Source organism: Rissa tridactyla, chromosome 27, assembly GCF_028500815.1.
Source record: "Rissa tridactyla isolate bRisTri1 chromosome 27, bRisTri1.patW.cur.20221130, whole genome shotgun sequence".
Classification (NCBI taxonomy): Eukaryota; Metazoa; Chordata; class Aves; order Charadriiformes; family Laridae; genus Rissa; species Rissa tridactyla.
Genome location: NC_071492.1, coordinates 1,000,775 through 1,014,425, shown reverse-complemented (window position 1 = coordinate 1,014,425; position 13,651 = coordinate 1,000,775). Strand labels below are relative to the sequence as shown.

At 68.6% G+C, this 13,651-nt stretch overlaps 1 protein-coding gene across 1 annotated transcript; it reads left to right on the top strand.

Annotated features, from left to right (window-relative positions):
• The first annotated feature begins 3,108 nt into the window (after positions 1-3,108).
• On the top strand, positions 3,109-13,646 carry LOC128901602 (collagen alpha-1(XI) chain-like). The gene is given in 12 exon segments (XM_054183672.1): positions 3,109-3,236; positions 9,791-9,952; positions 10,066-10,276; positions 10,345-10,441; positions 10,443-10,508; positions 10,633-10,742; positions 11,067-11,154; positions 12,157-12,273; positions 12,426-12,497; positions 13,204-13,263; positions 13,406-13,447; positions 13,581-13,646. Coding segments are annotated over 12 exon segments (1,182 nt in total). The 5' UTR covers positions 3,109-3,145.
• The last annotated feature ends 5 nt before the right edge of the window (positions 13,647-13,651 follow it).

Here is a 13,651-nt window from a genome sequence, read left to right as displayed (position 1 = left end):
CCAACCACAGGAACTCCACAACCACTGGGACACCCCCCCCCCCCACTATAGGGACCCCCCCCCACTATAGGGCCCTCCCACAACCACAGGACTCCACCACACTATAGGCCCCCCCAACCACAGGAGCCCCCCCACTATAGGGACCCCCTCCACAACCACAGAACCCCCCCCCCAACCACAGAAGCCCCCCCACTAGAGGGACCCCCACCCAACCACAGAACCCCCCTCCAACCACAGGAGCCCCCCCGCTATAGAGAACCCCCCTCCAACCACAGGAACCCCCCCCCATTATAGGGACCCCCCCATAACCACAGGTTCCAACCCCCCCCCCCCCCAACCACAGGAGCCACGCCCAACCACAAGGACACCCCCCCCTCCTTTAGGGACAACCCCCCCCCAACCACAGGTTCCCACCCCCCCAACCACAGGAACCCCACAACCACTGGGCCCCCCCCCCACACTATAGGGACCCCCCCCCACTATAGGACCCTCCCACAACCACAGGACTCCACCACGCTATAGGCCCCCCCCAACCACAGGAGCCCCCCCACTGTAGGGACCCCCTCACAACCACAGGAGCACCCCCCAGGCACAGGGACACCCCCCCCCCCCCACAGTAGGAACCCCCCCAACCACAGAACCTCCCCACTATAGGGATCCCCCCACTATAGGGACCCCCCCCCACCACCACAGGTTCCCCTCCCCCCCCAACCACAAGAACAGGGCCCCCCCCCCCAACCACACGGACCCCCCTCACATACCCCAACACCCCCCCTATCTTCCCCCCCCCCCCCCCGCAGCTATTTTGGGGTCAAATAACCAGTTTCTGAAATAGCCACTGGTGGGGGGGTGGGGGGGGGACACTGCCCGCCCCCCCCCCCCGGCGCGGTGGGACAGTGGGGGCTCTGTGTCCCGCTGAAGGGGCCGAGTGTCTGGGGCTGGGCCGGGGCCAGAGCTGGGACCGCAATGGGGCCGGGGCGGGGGGGGGGGGGCCTGTGCTGCCACGTCCCTGCCTGCTCCTGCCTCCCCCTGCCTCCCCCTGCCTGCTCCTGCCTCCCCCTGCCTGCCCCTGCCTGCTCCCTGCCTCCCCCTGCCTCCCCTTGCCTGCCCCCTGCCTGCCCCTGCCTGCTCCCTGCCTCCCCCTGCCTGCCCCTGCCTGCCCCTGCCTCCCCTGCCTGCTCCCTGCCTGCCCCTGCCTGCCCCCTGCCTGCTCCTGCCTGCCCCCTGCCTGCTCCCTGCCTGCCCCCTGCCTGCCCCTGCCTGCTCCCTGCCTGCCCCTGCCTGCCCCTGCCTGCCCCCTGCCTGCTCCCTGCCTGCCCCTGCCTGCTCCCTGCCTCCCCCTGCCTGCCCCTGCCTCCCCTTGCCTGCCCCCTGCCTGCTCCCTGCCTGCCCCTGCCTGCCCCTGCCTGCCCCCTGCCTCCCCCTGCCTGCCCCTGCCTGCTCCCTGCCTGCCCCTGCCTCCCCTTGCCTGCCCCCTGCCTGCTCCCTGCCTGCCCCTGCCTGCCCCTGCCTGCCCCTGCCTCCCCCCCTGCCTGCCCCCTGCCTCCCCTGCCTGCCCCTGCCTGCCCCTGCCTGCCCCTGCCTCCCCTTGCCTGCCCCCTGCCTGCTCCTGCCTGCCGGGGACAGGAAAAGGGGACAGGGGATGGAATGGGGACAGGGGAGGGGACCAGGCTTTGGGACGGGGACAGGGACACGGGATGGGGACAGCGATGGGGACAGGGACATGGGATGGGGACAGGGATGTGGGACGGGGACGGGGACGAGGACAAGGAGACGGGATGGGGATGTGGGACGGGGACAGGGATGTAGGACGGGGACACGGGACAGGGACGTGGGATAGGGACAGGGATGTAGCAGGGGGGTACGGGATGGGGAAAGGGACATGAGACGGGGACACGGGATGGGGTCGGGGACATGGGACAGGGATGTGGGACGGGGACATGTGACATGGGATAGGTACAGGGATGTGGGATGGGGACGGGGATATAGGATGGGGACATGGAATGGGGACACGGGATGGAGACAGGAACATGGGATGGGGACAGGGGTGTGGGACAGGGACATGGGATCGGGATGGGGACAGGGATATGGACAGGGATGTGGGATGGGGACGTGGGACGGGGACAGGGATATAGGACGGGGACACGGGATGAGGATGTGGGATGGAGACAGGAACATGGGATGGGGACAGGGGTGTGGGACAGGGACATGGGATCGGGATGGGGACAGGGATGTAGGATGGGGACAGGGACACGGGACAGGGATGTGGGATGAGGACGGGACGTGGGATGGGGACGTGGGATGGGGACAGGGGTGTGGGACAGGGACACGGGATGGGGACGGGGACACGGGATGAGGATGTGGGATGGGGACAGGGCCATGGGATGGGGACAGGATTGGGGGGGGGGGGGGGGGCTGCTCTGGGGCCGGGGCCGAGCTGGGCTTTGGGGGGGGCGGGGCAGGGGGCGGAGCGGGGGGGGAGAGGGGGGGACGGGGACCCGGTGGGACTGGGGAGGGGGGACCCAGGGGGGGAGCGGGGGGGCCCGGGGGGTGTCGGGGGACGGCTCGGGGAGGACCAAGGGGCCGGAACCGCGGGCGGACCGGTTGAACCGGGGGGGATCAAGGGGTGACCGGGGGCGGAGCGGGTCGGGGGGAGACCAGGGGGATGGAACCGGTTGGGGGGGGGGGGGGTCCGGGGGGTTGTCCGGGGGCGGCCCGGGGAGGACCAAGGGGCTGGAACCGGAGGCGGACCGGGAGTGGGGGGACCAGGGGTCTGGAACTGGGGGGGGGGGGGCCGGGGGCGGACCAGTGTGACCGGGGGGGACCAGGGGGTGTAACCGGGGGGGAGCGGGGGCACCAGAGGGGACCAAGGGGATGGAACCAGGGGGACCCGGGGGGCGACCGGTGGAACCGGGGGGGGGGATCGGGGGCGGAGCGGGAGGGACCCAGGGGGGTGTCCGGGGCCGGCGCGGTGGAACCGGGGGGACCCGGGGGCGGAGCGGGGCAGCCCCGGGGGCCGGGCCGGGGCGGGCCGGGGGGGGGGGGCCGGCGGGGCTGGGGCCGGGCGAGCGGCGGGACCGGGACTCACTCGGGGCCCGAACGCGGGCGGGAGCAGCCGGAGCCGCCGACCGGAGCCGGCCCCGCCATGGCCCCGCGCCGCCCCGCGCTGCCCCTCGCCCTCTTCGGGCTCGCCATCGCCAGCGTCCGGCTCGCCACCGCCGCCTCCCCCTCCCCAGGTGGGACCGGTGCGGGGGAACTGGGAGCACTGGGGGAGACTGGGGATAAGCGGCTCGGAACGCTCCGGGATGCTGCTGGGTGCTGGGACTGGGATCTGGTACTGGGAGGAACTGGGAGCACTGGGGGAGACTGGGGAGGAGAGGCTGGGAGTGCTCCGGGATGCTACTGGGACTGGGGGCTGGGACTAGGGGGGGACTGGGGGGGACTGGGAGCACTGGGGGAGACTGGGGAGGAGCGGCTCGGAACGCTCCGGGGCGCTGCTGGGTGCTGGAAATGAGGGCTGGTACTGGGGGGACTGGGGGGACTGGGGAGATGCGGCTCGGAGCATCCCGGGACGCTGCTGGGTGCTAACTGGGAGCTGGTACTGGGAGCACTGGGGGGATGCAGCTCGGAGCGCCCCGGGATGCTGCCGGGTTGCTGGGACTGGAAGTAACTGGGAGCACTGGGAGACGCTGCTCGGAGCGCCCCGGGATGCTGCTGGGTGCTAACTGGGAGCTGGGAGTGGGAGGAACTGGGAGCACTGGGGGAATGCGGCTTGGAGCACCTCAGCGTGCTGCCAGGTGCTGGGAGCTGCTACTGAGGACACTGGGAGCACTGGGGCGATGCGGCTCGGGTACTGGGACTGGGAGCACTGGGGGGACTGGGAATATGCTGCTGGGACTGGGAGGAACTGGGAGCACTGGTGGGGACTGGGGAGGAGCGGCTCGGAGTGCTCCAGGATGCTGCCGGGTGCTGGGAATGAGGGCTGGTACTGGGGGTGCTGGGAGCACTGGTGGGGACTGGGGAGATGCGGCTCGGAGCGCCTCGGGATGCTGCCGGGTGCTAACTGGGAGCTGGTACTGGGAGCGCTGGGAGGAACTGGGAGCACTGGGGAGATACGGCTCGGAGCGCCCCGGGATGCTGCTGGGCGCTAACTGGGAGCACTGGCGGGGATGCGGCTCGGAGCGCCTCGGGGTGCTGCTGGGTGCTGGGAATGAGAGCGGGGACTGGGAGCACTGGGCGGGACTGGGAGCACTGGGGAGAGGCGGCTCGGAGCACGCCGGGATGCTGCCGGGTGCTGGGACTGGGAGAAACTGGGAGCACTGCGGGGACGTGGCTCGGGTACAGGGACTGGGGAGGCTGGGAATACGCTGCTGGGACTGGGAGGAACTGGGAGCACTGGGGGGGATGCGGCTCGGAGCGCCCCGGGATGCTGCTGGGCGCTAACTGGGAGCTGGTACTGGGAGCGCTGGGAGGAACTGGGAGCACTGGGGAGATACGGCTCGGAGCGCCCCGGGATGCTGCTGGGTGCTGGAACTGGGAGCACTGGGGGGATGCGGCTCGGAGCGCTCCAGGATGCTGCCGGGTTGCTGGAACTGGGGGGACTGGGAGCACTGGGGAGATGCAGCTCGGAGCGCTCCGAGATGCTGCTGGGTGCTGGGAATGAGAGGTGGGACTGGGAGCACTGGGGATACTGGGAAGACTGGGAAGATGCTGCTGGGAGCTGGTACTGGGAGCACTGGAGGGACCGGGAGTACACGTCTTGGAGCACCCCAGGACACTGCTGGGTGCTGGGACTGGGGGCACTGGGAGCACTGGGGGGACTCGTGGGATGCAGCTGGGAGAGCCCCGGGATGCTGCCGGGTGCTGGTACTGGGAGCACTGGGGGGACTGGGAGCACTGGGGAGATGCAGCTCGGAGTGCCCCGGGATGCTGCTGGGTGCAGGGACTGGGGTTACTGGTGGCACTGGGGGATGCTGCTGGGCACTGACTGGGAGCCGGTACTGGGGGGACTGGGGAGATGCAGCGTGGAGCACCAAGGATGCTGCCAGGAGCCGGTACTGGGAGCTGTTACTGGGAACACTGGGAGGGACTGGGGAGATGCAGTGTGGAGCGCCAGGGATTGCTACTGGGAGCTGTTACTGGGAGCGCTGGGGGGACTGGGGAAGTGCACTGCGGAGCGTCACGGGATGCTGCTGGGCGCCGACTCGGAGCTGTTACTGGGATCTAGTACTGGGAGCACTGGGGGAACTGGGAACCACAGCGCAGAGTGCCAGGGGATGTGACTGGGAGCACTGGGTGGACTGGGAAGGTGCAGCACCCGAGCACCAGGGGATGCTGCCGGGCTCTAACTGGGAGGCACCGCAGAGTCAATACTGGGAGCACTGGGAGATCCCAGTGGTGGTAACTGGGAGACGCAGCTGGGTCGATACCTGGGAACTGTAACTGGGAGAACTGGAAGGTCCTGGGAGAACGGGAACTGGGAGATACTGGGAGGTTCAGGAAAGTGGGAATTGGGAGATGGGAACTGCAGGGATGCTGTAACTGGGATTTGCTGGGAACTGGTGACCGGGAGCAGTGGGGACACTGGAACTGCGTGGAGTCTGAACTGGGAGATACTGGGACTGAACTGGGGGCTACTGGGGGCGGATCCGACGGGACTGGGATTGGGGAGGGGTGCAGCACTGGCAGCTGCCGGGCTGCTTACTGGGTGTACTGGGCGTAACTGGGTGTACTGGGCCGTACTGGGCTGGCTGCGGCACACCCCGGCCGCCACCGTCCCACCCGGGCTATTTTTAGCCCCGTGGCCACCGCGGGCGGCTCCGGGGCTATTTATACCCCTGGGGGGGGGGCGGGGGGGGGGGACGGGGCGAGAGACGCAGACGGTGACAATGACACCGCTGCCATCCGTCCCCGGGGGGCCGTGGGGTCCTGGGGGGGGGGGTGGGACACCCCTCGCTCCCCCCCCCCCACCTTCATGACACCCCCGGGGGGTGACGGGGACCCCGTCCGTCCCTTCGTCCGTCCCTCCGTCCGTCCCTCCATCCCTTCGTCCGTCCCTCCGTCCCCAGCCCCGCCACAGCGAGGGGACCCCCGTGTCTGTGTCTGTGTTCCCCCCCCCCCATTCCAGGGACCCCCATATCCTTGTCCCCCCCTCTTTGTCCCCCGTCCGCCCCCCCCGCCCCCTCCTGCCGATGGCTTTGCCAGCCGGTGCCGCGTTCCCGGCCAGATTCCGGCTCTTTTTCCACTCGCTCCCGGCCTGGCAGCAGCCGCTGGAAATTCCTTGGGCCGGGATCAGTCGGAGGCAGCTTCATCCCCCCTCCCTCCCCCCGCCCCCCAACACCTTCCCCTGCCCCACACTTCCCCCCTCAACCCCCTACGCCCCATGGCTGAGCCCCCCCGCCACCGCCTGCCCCTCGGTGCTTCGTGGTCTGGGGTTGGGGGGCAGGAGTCTGGGGGGGGCTGTGGGGAGCACCTGGGGGGTGGGGGAGAATGTGGGGGTCTGGGGAGGACTTGGGGGTCTCAGGGGGGCACCCAGGGGTCTGGGGAGGACCTGGAGGCCTCAGGAGAGGACTTGGGGGTCTCGAGGAAGCACCCAAGGGATCTGGGGAGGACCTGGGGGTCTCGGGGGGAGCACCCGGGGGTTGGGGGAGAATGTGGGGGTCTGGGGAGGACTTGGGGGTCTGGAGGGAGCACCCAAAGGGTCTGGGAGGGGAGACCCAGGAGTCCAGAGTGGGCTTGGGTGGTCTCTGGGGGGGACTTGGGGGTTTCCAGAGAGGACCTGGGGGTCTTGGGGGAGAATGTGGGGGTCCGGAGAGGACTTGGGGGTCTCCAGGGAGGACCCAGGAATCCAGAGTGGACTTGGGGGTCTCAGGGGAGCACCTGGGGGTCTGGGGAGAACCTGGGGGTCTGGAGGGGACTTGGGGGTCTCGGGGAGGGGGGGGGCACCCAAGGGGTTTTCAGGGAGGACCCAGGAATTTGGGGAGGACCTGGGGGTCTTGGGGAGGACCCAGAAGTCCAGGAGCACCCAGGGGGTCTCCAGGGAGCACCCAAGACACGCCCCCCCCCCCTTGCCCCCCCCACATCAGCAGCACCCAACCGTGGGGTACCGGGGCCCCATCCTCGGGGACAACCTTTACCCCCCACCCCATGGCGGGTGCCTGGGGACGATGACCCCCACGCCGTGGGGATAAGTGGGGCCGGGAGAAGGTAGGGGGGGCCCCACGTGTGTCCCCCCCCCCGGGAATTGAGCTATGCGCCCGTAATGGCTTTTCCTCTCGCCCGGCGTCACCAGTAAAAGAAAGGTGCCTCTGTGCTGGCCGGACTGGGAGGGGGCCAACGCTGCGGGCGGCGAGGAAGAGAGAGGGGGGGGGGACGCAACTTCGGCATCTCCCCCCCCCATTCCCGGCTGGAGAACTGTGACGGGGGGCGGGGGGAGCACAGAGGGGTGGTTTTTTTTGGGGGGGTTGTAACACGGCGCTGCGAGCTTCCCCGCCGCAGTGCCCCCAGTATGGCCCAGTTGTGGAGGGCGGGGGGGTAAGGGGTGGGGGGGGGGACACGAGGCCCGTGCCACGGTGATGGGGTTGATGAGAAACGCAGGCCCCGGGAATGGGGGGGGGGGGGGGAGGGTTTGGGGGGGGGAAGATGGAGGGGGATGGGAGACAGACGGAGGGATGGACGTGGCTGGGACCCCATGGCCGCGCGTCCCATTGGGAATGGGGGGGGGGGGCTCAAAGTTGGGGCGGGGGAAGGAGGAGAAGTGGGGGTTGTTCACCGGGGTGTGTGTGGGGGGGACACATGGCGTCCATCCATCCATCCATCCGTCCGTCCGTCCGTCCGTCCCCCCCACCCCACGGCCCCGGTGCTTTGGCTGCTGCCCCTGATGGGTTCTACAGCTGCTGGGGAAAGTGGGGCTGGGAGTTGGGGCGGGGGGGAGGGAACGACAGTGTAGGGGTTGGGGGGGGGACTTGGGGGTCTGGTGGTGGTGCCGGTGAGAATCATGTTGTCGTCGTTCCCCCCCCACACACACTCCCTGGCCCCACACACCTCGGTGCCGGTGGGGGCCGAACAAAGCCGCCCTTGATGGGGCGTCCCAGGAGGGAGAGCGGAATTTGGAGAGTTGAGGCGGGGAGGATACGGGGAGGTGATGGGCACACGGCTGCGGTGCCCCACGGCGCCCCATGGCACCCGGCGGCAGCCCAACCCTGGCAATTCTGTGGTTCTGTGGCAGCCCACGGCGCCCCATGGCATCCCAGGCCGCCCAGCAGTGCCTGGGACACCCTACGGCCCCCCAAAGGCACCCCCTTGGCACCCCGTGGTGCATCCATGGGCACCCTGCAGTGCCTGGAACAACCTATGGCCCCCCAAAGGCACTCCCGTGGCACCCTGTGGTGCATCCATGGGCACCCTGCAGTGCCTGGGACACCCTATGGCCCCCCAAAGGCACCCCCGTGGCGCCCCGTGGTGCATCCATGGGCACCCTGCAGTGCCTGGGACATCCCGAGGCACCCTGAGGCACCCCATGGGCACCCAGCAGTGCCTGGGACACCCTATGGCCCCCCAAGGCACCCCCATGGCACCCTGTGGTGCATCCATGGGCACCCTGCAGTGCCTGGAACACCCCAAGGCACCCCATGGCACCCCATAGCACCCTGCAGTGCCTGGGACACCCTGAGGCCCCTCAAGGCCCCCCAAGGCACCCCGTGGCGCATCCATTGGCACCCTGAAGTGATTGGGACACCCCAAGGCACCCCATGGCATCCGTGGGCACCCTGCAGTGCCTGGGACACCCCATGGCACCCCAAGGCACCCTATGGCATCCCATGGCACCCTGCAGTGCCTGGAACAGCCTGTGATGGTACCCAATGGCACCCCAAGGCACCCCATGGCACCCAGCAGTGCCTGGGACAACCCAAGGCACCCCATGGCACCTCACGGCACCCTGCAGTGTGTGGGGCACCCCATTATACCCTACCCCCTGCCTGGGGCAGCCCATGGTGCCTCACAGCACCCCGTGGCACCCCATGGCACCCAGCAGTACCTGGGGCACCTGAAGGCCCCTCAAGGCACCCCATGGTGTGTCCATTGGCACCCAGCAGTACCCGGGGCACCCCATGGCACCCCATGGCACCCCATGGCAACCTATGGCACCCAATGGCACTCTAGACCACCCTATGGCACCTTGTGGTGCCCAGAGCACCCTATGGCACCCTATGGCACCCTATGGCACTCTAGACCACCCTATGGCACCTTGCAGTGCCCAGAGCACCCCATGGCACCCCATGACACTCCAGAGCATGCTATGGCACCTTGCAGTGCCCAGGGAACCCCATGGCACCCTATGGCACTCTATGGCACTCTAGACCACCCTATGGCACCTTGTGGTGCCCAGAGCACTCCATGGCACCCCATGGCACCCTATGGCACTCTAGAGTGTCCTGTGGCACCTTGCAGTGCCCTGAGCACCCCATGGCACCCCATGGCATCCTATGGCATTCTAGACCACCCTATGGCACCTTGCAGTGCCCAGAGCACCCTATGGCACTCTAGAGCATCCTATGGCACCTTGCAGTGCCCAGGGAACCCTATGTGCCATAGGCACCCCATGGCACCCTATGGCACTCCAGAGCATCCTATGGCACCTTGTAGCACCCAGGACTTCCCGTGGCACCCCGCAGTGTCCCACAGCACCCAACAGCACCGGTGACTCCGCTCCCAGTGCCGGCGGTGGCGTGGGGAGCGTGGGGTCTACCGAGGGGACCCCGCACCCTACCGTGTCCCCTGCCGTCCCCAGGAGAACCCGTGGACGTGCTGAAGATCCTCCAGCTCCACTCCCTGCCCGAAGGCGTCAAGAAGGTGCCGGGATTCTGCTCCCAACGCGGCGCCGGCTCCGACGCGGCCTATCGGATCACGCGGCAGGCGCAGCTCAGCGCGCCCACCCGGCAGCTCTTCGCCGGTACGGGGGGCAAAACCGGGGGGGGGTGTGTGCGTGTGTGTGGCGGGGGGGGTGGTGGGACTCAAGGACCACCCGTGCTCAAGCACTGAGTCTACTGACCCCCCCCCCGCCAGGTAAATTCCCGGAGGATTTCTCCATCATGACCTTGGTGAAAGCCAAACCGGGCGTGCAGGCCTTCCTCCTCTCCATCTACAACCAAGATGGCGTCCAGCAGTTGGGCCTGGAACTAGGCCGCTCGCCCCTCTTCCTCTACGAGGACCAACACGGCCGCCCCCCCCCCGAGGATTATCCCCTTTTCCGGGGGGTCGATTTGGCCGATGGCAAGTGGGTATGGGCCGGTGGGCGCCTTCCCCCTCCGCCGGTCCCGTACCCACCTCCTCGTGTCCCCGCAGGTGGCACCGGGTGGCCCTGAGCGTCAGCGGGCGGGCGGCGACGCTGCTGGTGGACTGCGGGCGGCGGGAGACGCGGGCCCTTCCCCGCAGCGCCCGGCCCCCTCCTCGACACCCGCGGCATCACCCTTTTCGGCACCCGCATCCTGGACGAGGAGGTTTTCCAGGTGGGGCTGGGGATGGTTGGGGTGGTGGGGGGTGTGTGTGTGTGTGTGTGTGTGTGGTGTCGATTTTGGGGAGGGGGGGGGTCACCATATTTACACCACACACACCCCCCGCGTGTCCCCTCAGGGCGACATCCAGCAGCTGCTCGTCGTCGGTGACCCCCAAGCGGCGTTCGATTACTGCGAGCACTACGCGCCCCGTTGCGCCGGGGGGGACGACGGCGGCCCCCCCCAGGCGCAGGAGCCACCCCCCCCGGCAGCGCCAAGAGGTGTGGGGGGGGGGGAACGTGGGATATGGGGGGCGGGGGGCGGCGACGGGTGCCAATGTGTGTGTGGGGGGACAAAATTTGGGGGGGGGGGGGGCGCGGACACGCACCTCCCTGGTGGGGGGAGTTCTTCAGGGTGGGTTGAGGATGGGGTTGGGGGGGGGGGACATTTGTCCCCGGTGTGTGTGTGTGTGGCCCCCCCCATAATGGCTGCGTTTCGGTGATGTTATCTTCTTATCGCCCCCCCCCCCCCCCCCACATCGTCATGTCCCCCCCCCTCACCCCGCCCCCCAAGTACTCCGAGGAGGGTGGAGTACTACGAGTACCCCTACTACTACACTCATAGCGAGGACGGGCCCCCCCCGGGGGGGGACCCCGAAAAGGTAACTGGGGGGAGGCGGGGGGGGGGGGGAGTGTCCCGTCTGTCCGTCTGTCCGTCCATCCATCTGTCCGTCCATCCGTCTGTCCGTCCCGATCGTCTCGCAGCCCCCCCCCCCCAAAAAAAAACCCAACCAGGAGCGTGGAAGGCAATGGGGAAAGCTGGGGGGGGTGCATGTGTGTGTGGTCACCTCAGGTCGTGTGTCCCCCCCCCCCGCCGTCTTATGCCACCCCCGGGGACCTCACACCGGGTGCTTTGTGTTTTGTCTCCCCCCTCCCCCAAAATTCCGCCCCCCCCCCCCCCTCGGGTGGCTTTGCGTGTGTGTGCGTGTGTGTCGCTGCCGCCGCCTCTTCATCATCGCTGCCGCCATCCTCTTCCTCGCCGCGGTCGTTGGGAGTTAGAACCCCCCCGGCCCCTACCCCAAGGGTCCCCCCAGGGCCCCGAAAAACCCCGGCGTGATGAACACGGCACCCGCCGACGGCAAAACCCCCCCCGGGAAAAGCAAAGCCTTCGGGAACGGGGGTTATCCCCAAATCAGCAAAATGGGGGGGGACGTGGGGGTGTCCCCCCCCCGGAACGGGGCCCGGAGTCAAGGGAACAGCTACCAGCAGGTAGAGAGCAATCCCGAATCCGTCCGGCCATGGAAATAAAGTAGGGGGGGAGGCCTTTCCAGCCCCCCCCTCCTGCCTTTATTTCTCTTGCTTATCCCCCCCCCCAAACCAAAAAATTCACCTCCCCCTTCCACGATTGCTTTGTGTCGTCCCCCCCCCCAAAAAATTTCACCTCCCCCCTCCACGATCGCTTTGTCGTCGTCCCCCCCCAAAACGATCCGGGTGGGATTTTTTGGGGAGTCGCCTACTAATGCCCCCCCCCCAAGCCCCCCCCGGCTGTGTGTCTCCGTCATCCATCGCTTGGCTTGTCCGTCTGTCCGTCCATGTGGCGTCATCGTGTCCCCCCCCCACCCCCAGCTCACCCCTGACCTCTCCCCCCTCCCCACCCCACCCAGGATGGGGGGCTGCTCCCCCCCGAGGAGCCCTGGGGGGCCACAACGTCCCCAGATTACGCCCCGGGACCCCCCCGGGACCCCGATGGTGCCTCTTGGGAGGAGATGGGGCCGGCGCAGGTAACACCCGGGGGGGGGGCACTCCAACATCCCCCCCCCCCCCAGACCCCTGGGGTCCCCTCCCTGCTGTGGGACGGGGTGGGGTGGGGGGTGCCCCCCGCCCCCCCCCCCCCAGGGCCACCCATTGACGTCATCTCTCCTGGGGGGGGCAGGAGGAGGAGGAGGATGGGGGGCCCGGCCGGGCGTATGAGTACGTCTATAGGGAGCACCCCGAGGAGTTGGGTGTAAGTTTTTTTTGGGGGGGGGGGGTGTCAAGGGGGGGGGTGGTGGTGGTGCCCTGAGTGTCCGTCTGTCCCGTCTCCATCCCAGTCCGTATCTGTCATCCCACCCCCCCCCCGCCCCCATTTTTGGGGGGGGGGGGGTCCCCGCTGCACGGCCTCACCCTCGCAGAGGGTGTGATGTCACTGGGGCCGCGGGTGACATCGTCGCTTGTGACATTGTCGCGGGTGACCTCATCGTGTATGACGTCACACGCCCTCTCCCCCCCGCACTTTTCCTTCTGCCCATGCGCTTTGCCCCCCACTCATGCTCTCCTCCCCACCCCCCCCCCCGCAATTAATGGCAGTGCTGGCATTAATTACCGCCACGGGACGAAGTAATTCCCACACACACACCCCCCCACGCCACCGTCGCGGGGGGGTGCTGGGATTTGAACTGGGGGTGTCAACCCCCCCCCCCCCAAGTTAAATCCCCCCCTTCCTGACCCTTCCTTTGTGGGGGGGTGGGATGTATTTTTTTGGGGGGGGGGGTGGGGGAGGGATTTAACCCCCATCCTTTAAGCTCAGCCTCGACGAAGGCTGCGTTAACGGGGGGGGTGGGGGGTGGAGGGGGGCAGACCCCCCCCATGGCGGGGTTGGGGGGGGGGCCCCAGGGCGTGCCCTGCACTGACGGGTCCCTCGTGGGGGGGGTTACATGTCTGCCACCCCCCAGGCCGTGCGCGGCGTCAGGGGCTACAAGGGCGAGAAGGGCGAACCCGCCGTCCTCGAACCGGTAAGTAGGTGTCGTGTACCCCCCCCCGCCCCAAATTGTGACATCACTGGTGTGTTGTCACACACCCCCCCCCTACTTGGAGACAGCCCTCCCAGTGCTGCGCCCCCCCCGTTCCCCTAACGCCCCCCATCTCCTCCCACAGGGCATGTTGGTGGAGGGCCCCCCCGGTCCCGAGGGACCTGCGGTAAGACATACACCCCCCCCCCACCTTTGGGTGATGTTATGGGGAAGGGGGGGGGACACAAGACACCTTGTTGTCATACCCTCCCTCCCCGCCCCCCCTGGTGCTACTATGTCTCTCTTCCCCCCCCCCTCAGGGCATGTCGGACCCCCAGGGACGCAGGGACCCCCCGGAGCCCCAGGAGAACCCGGCGAGAGGGTGAGTATG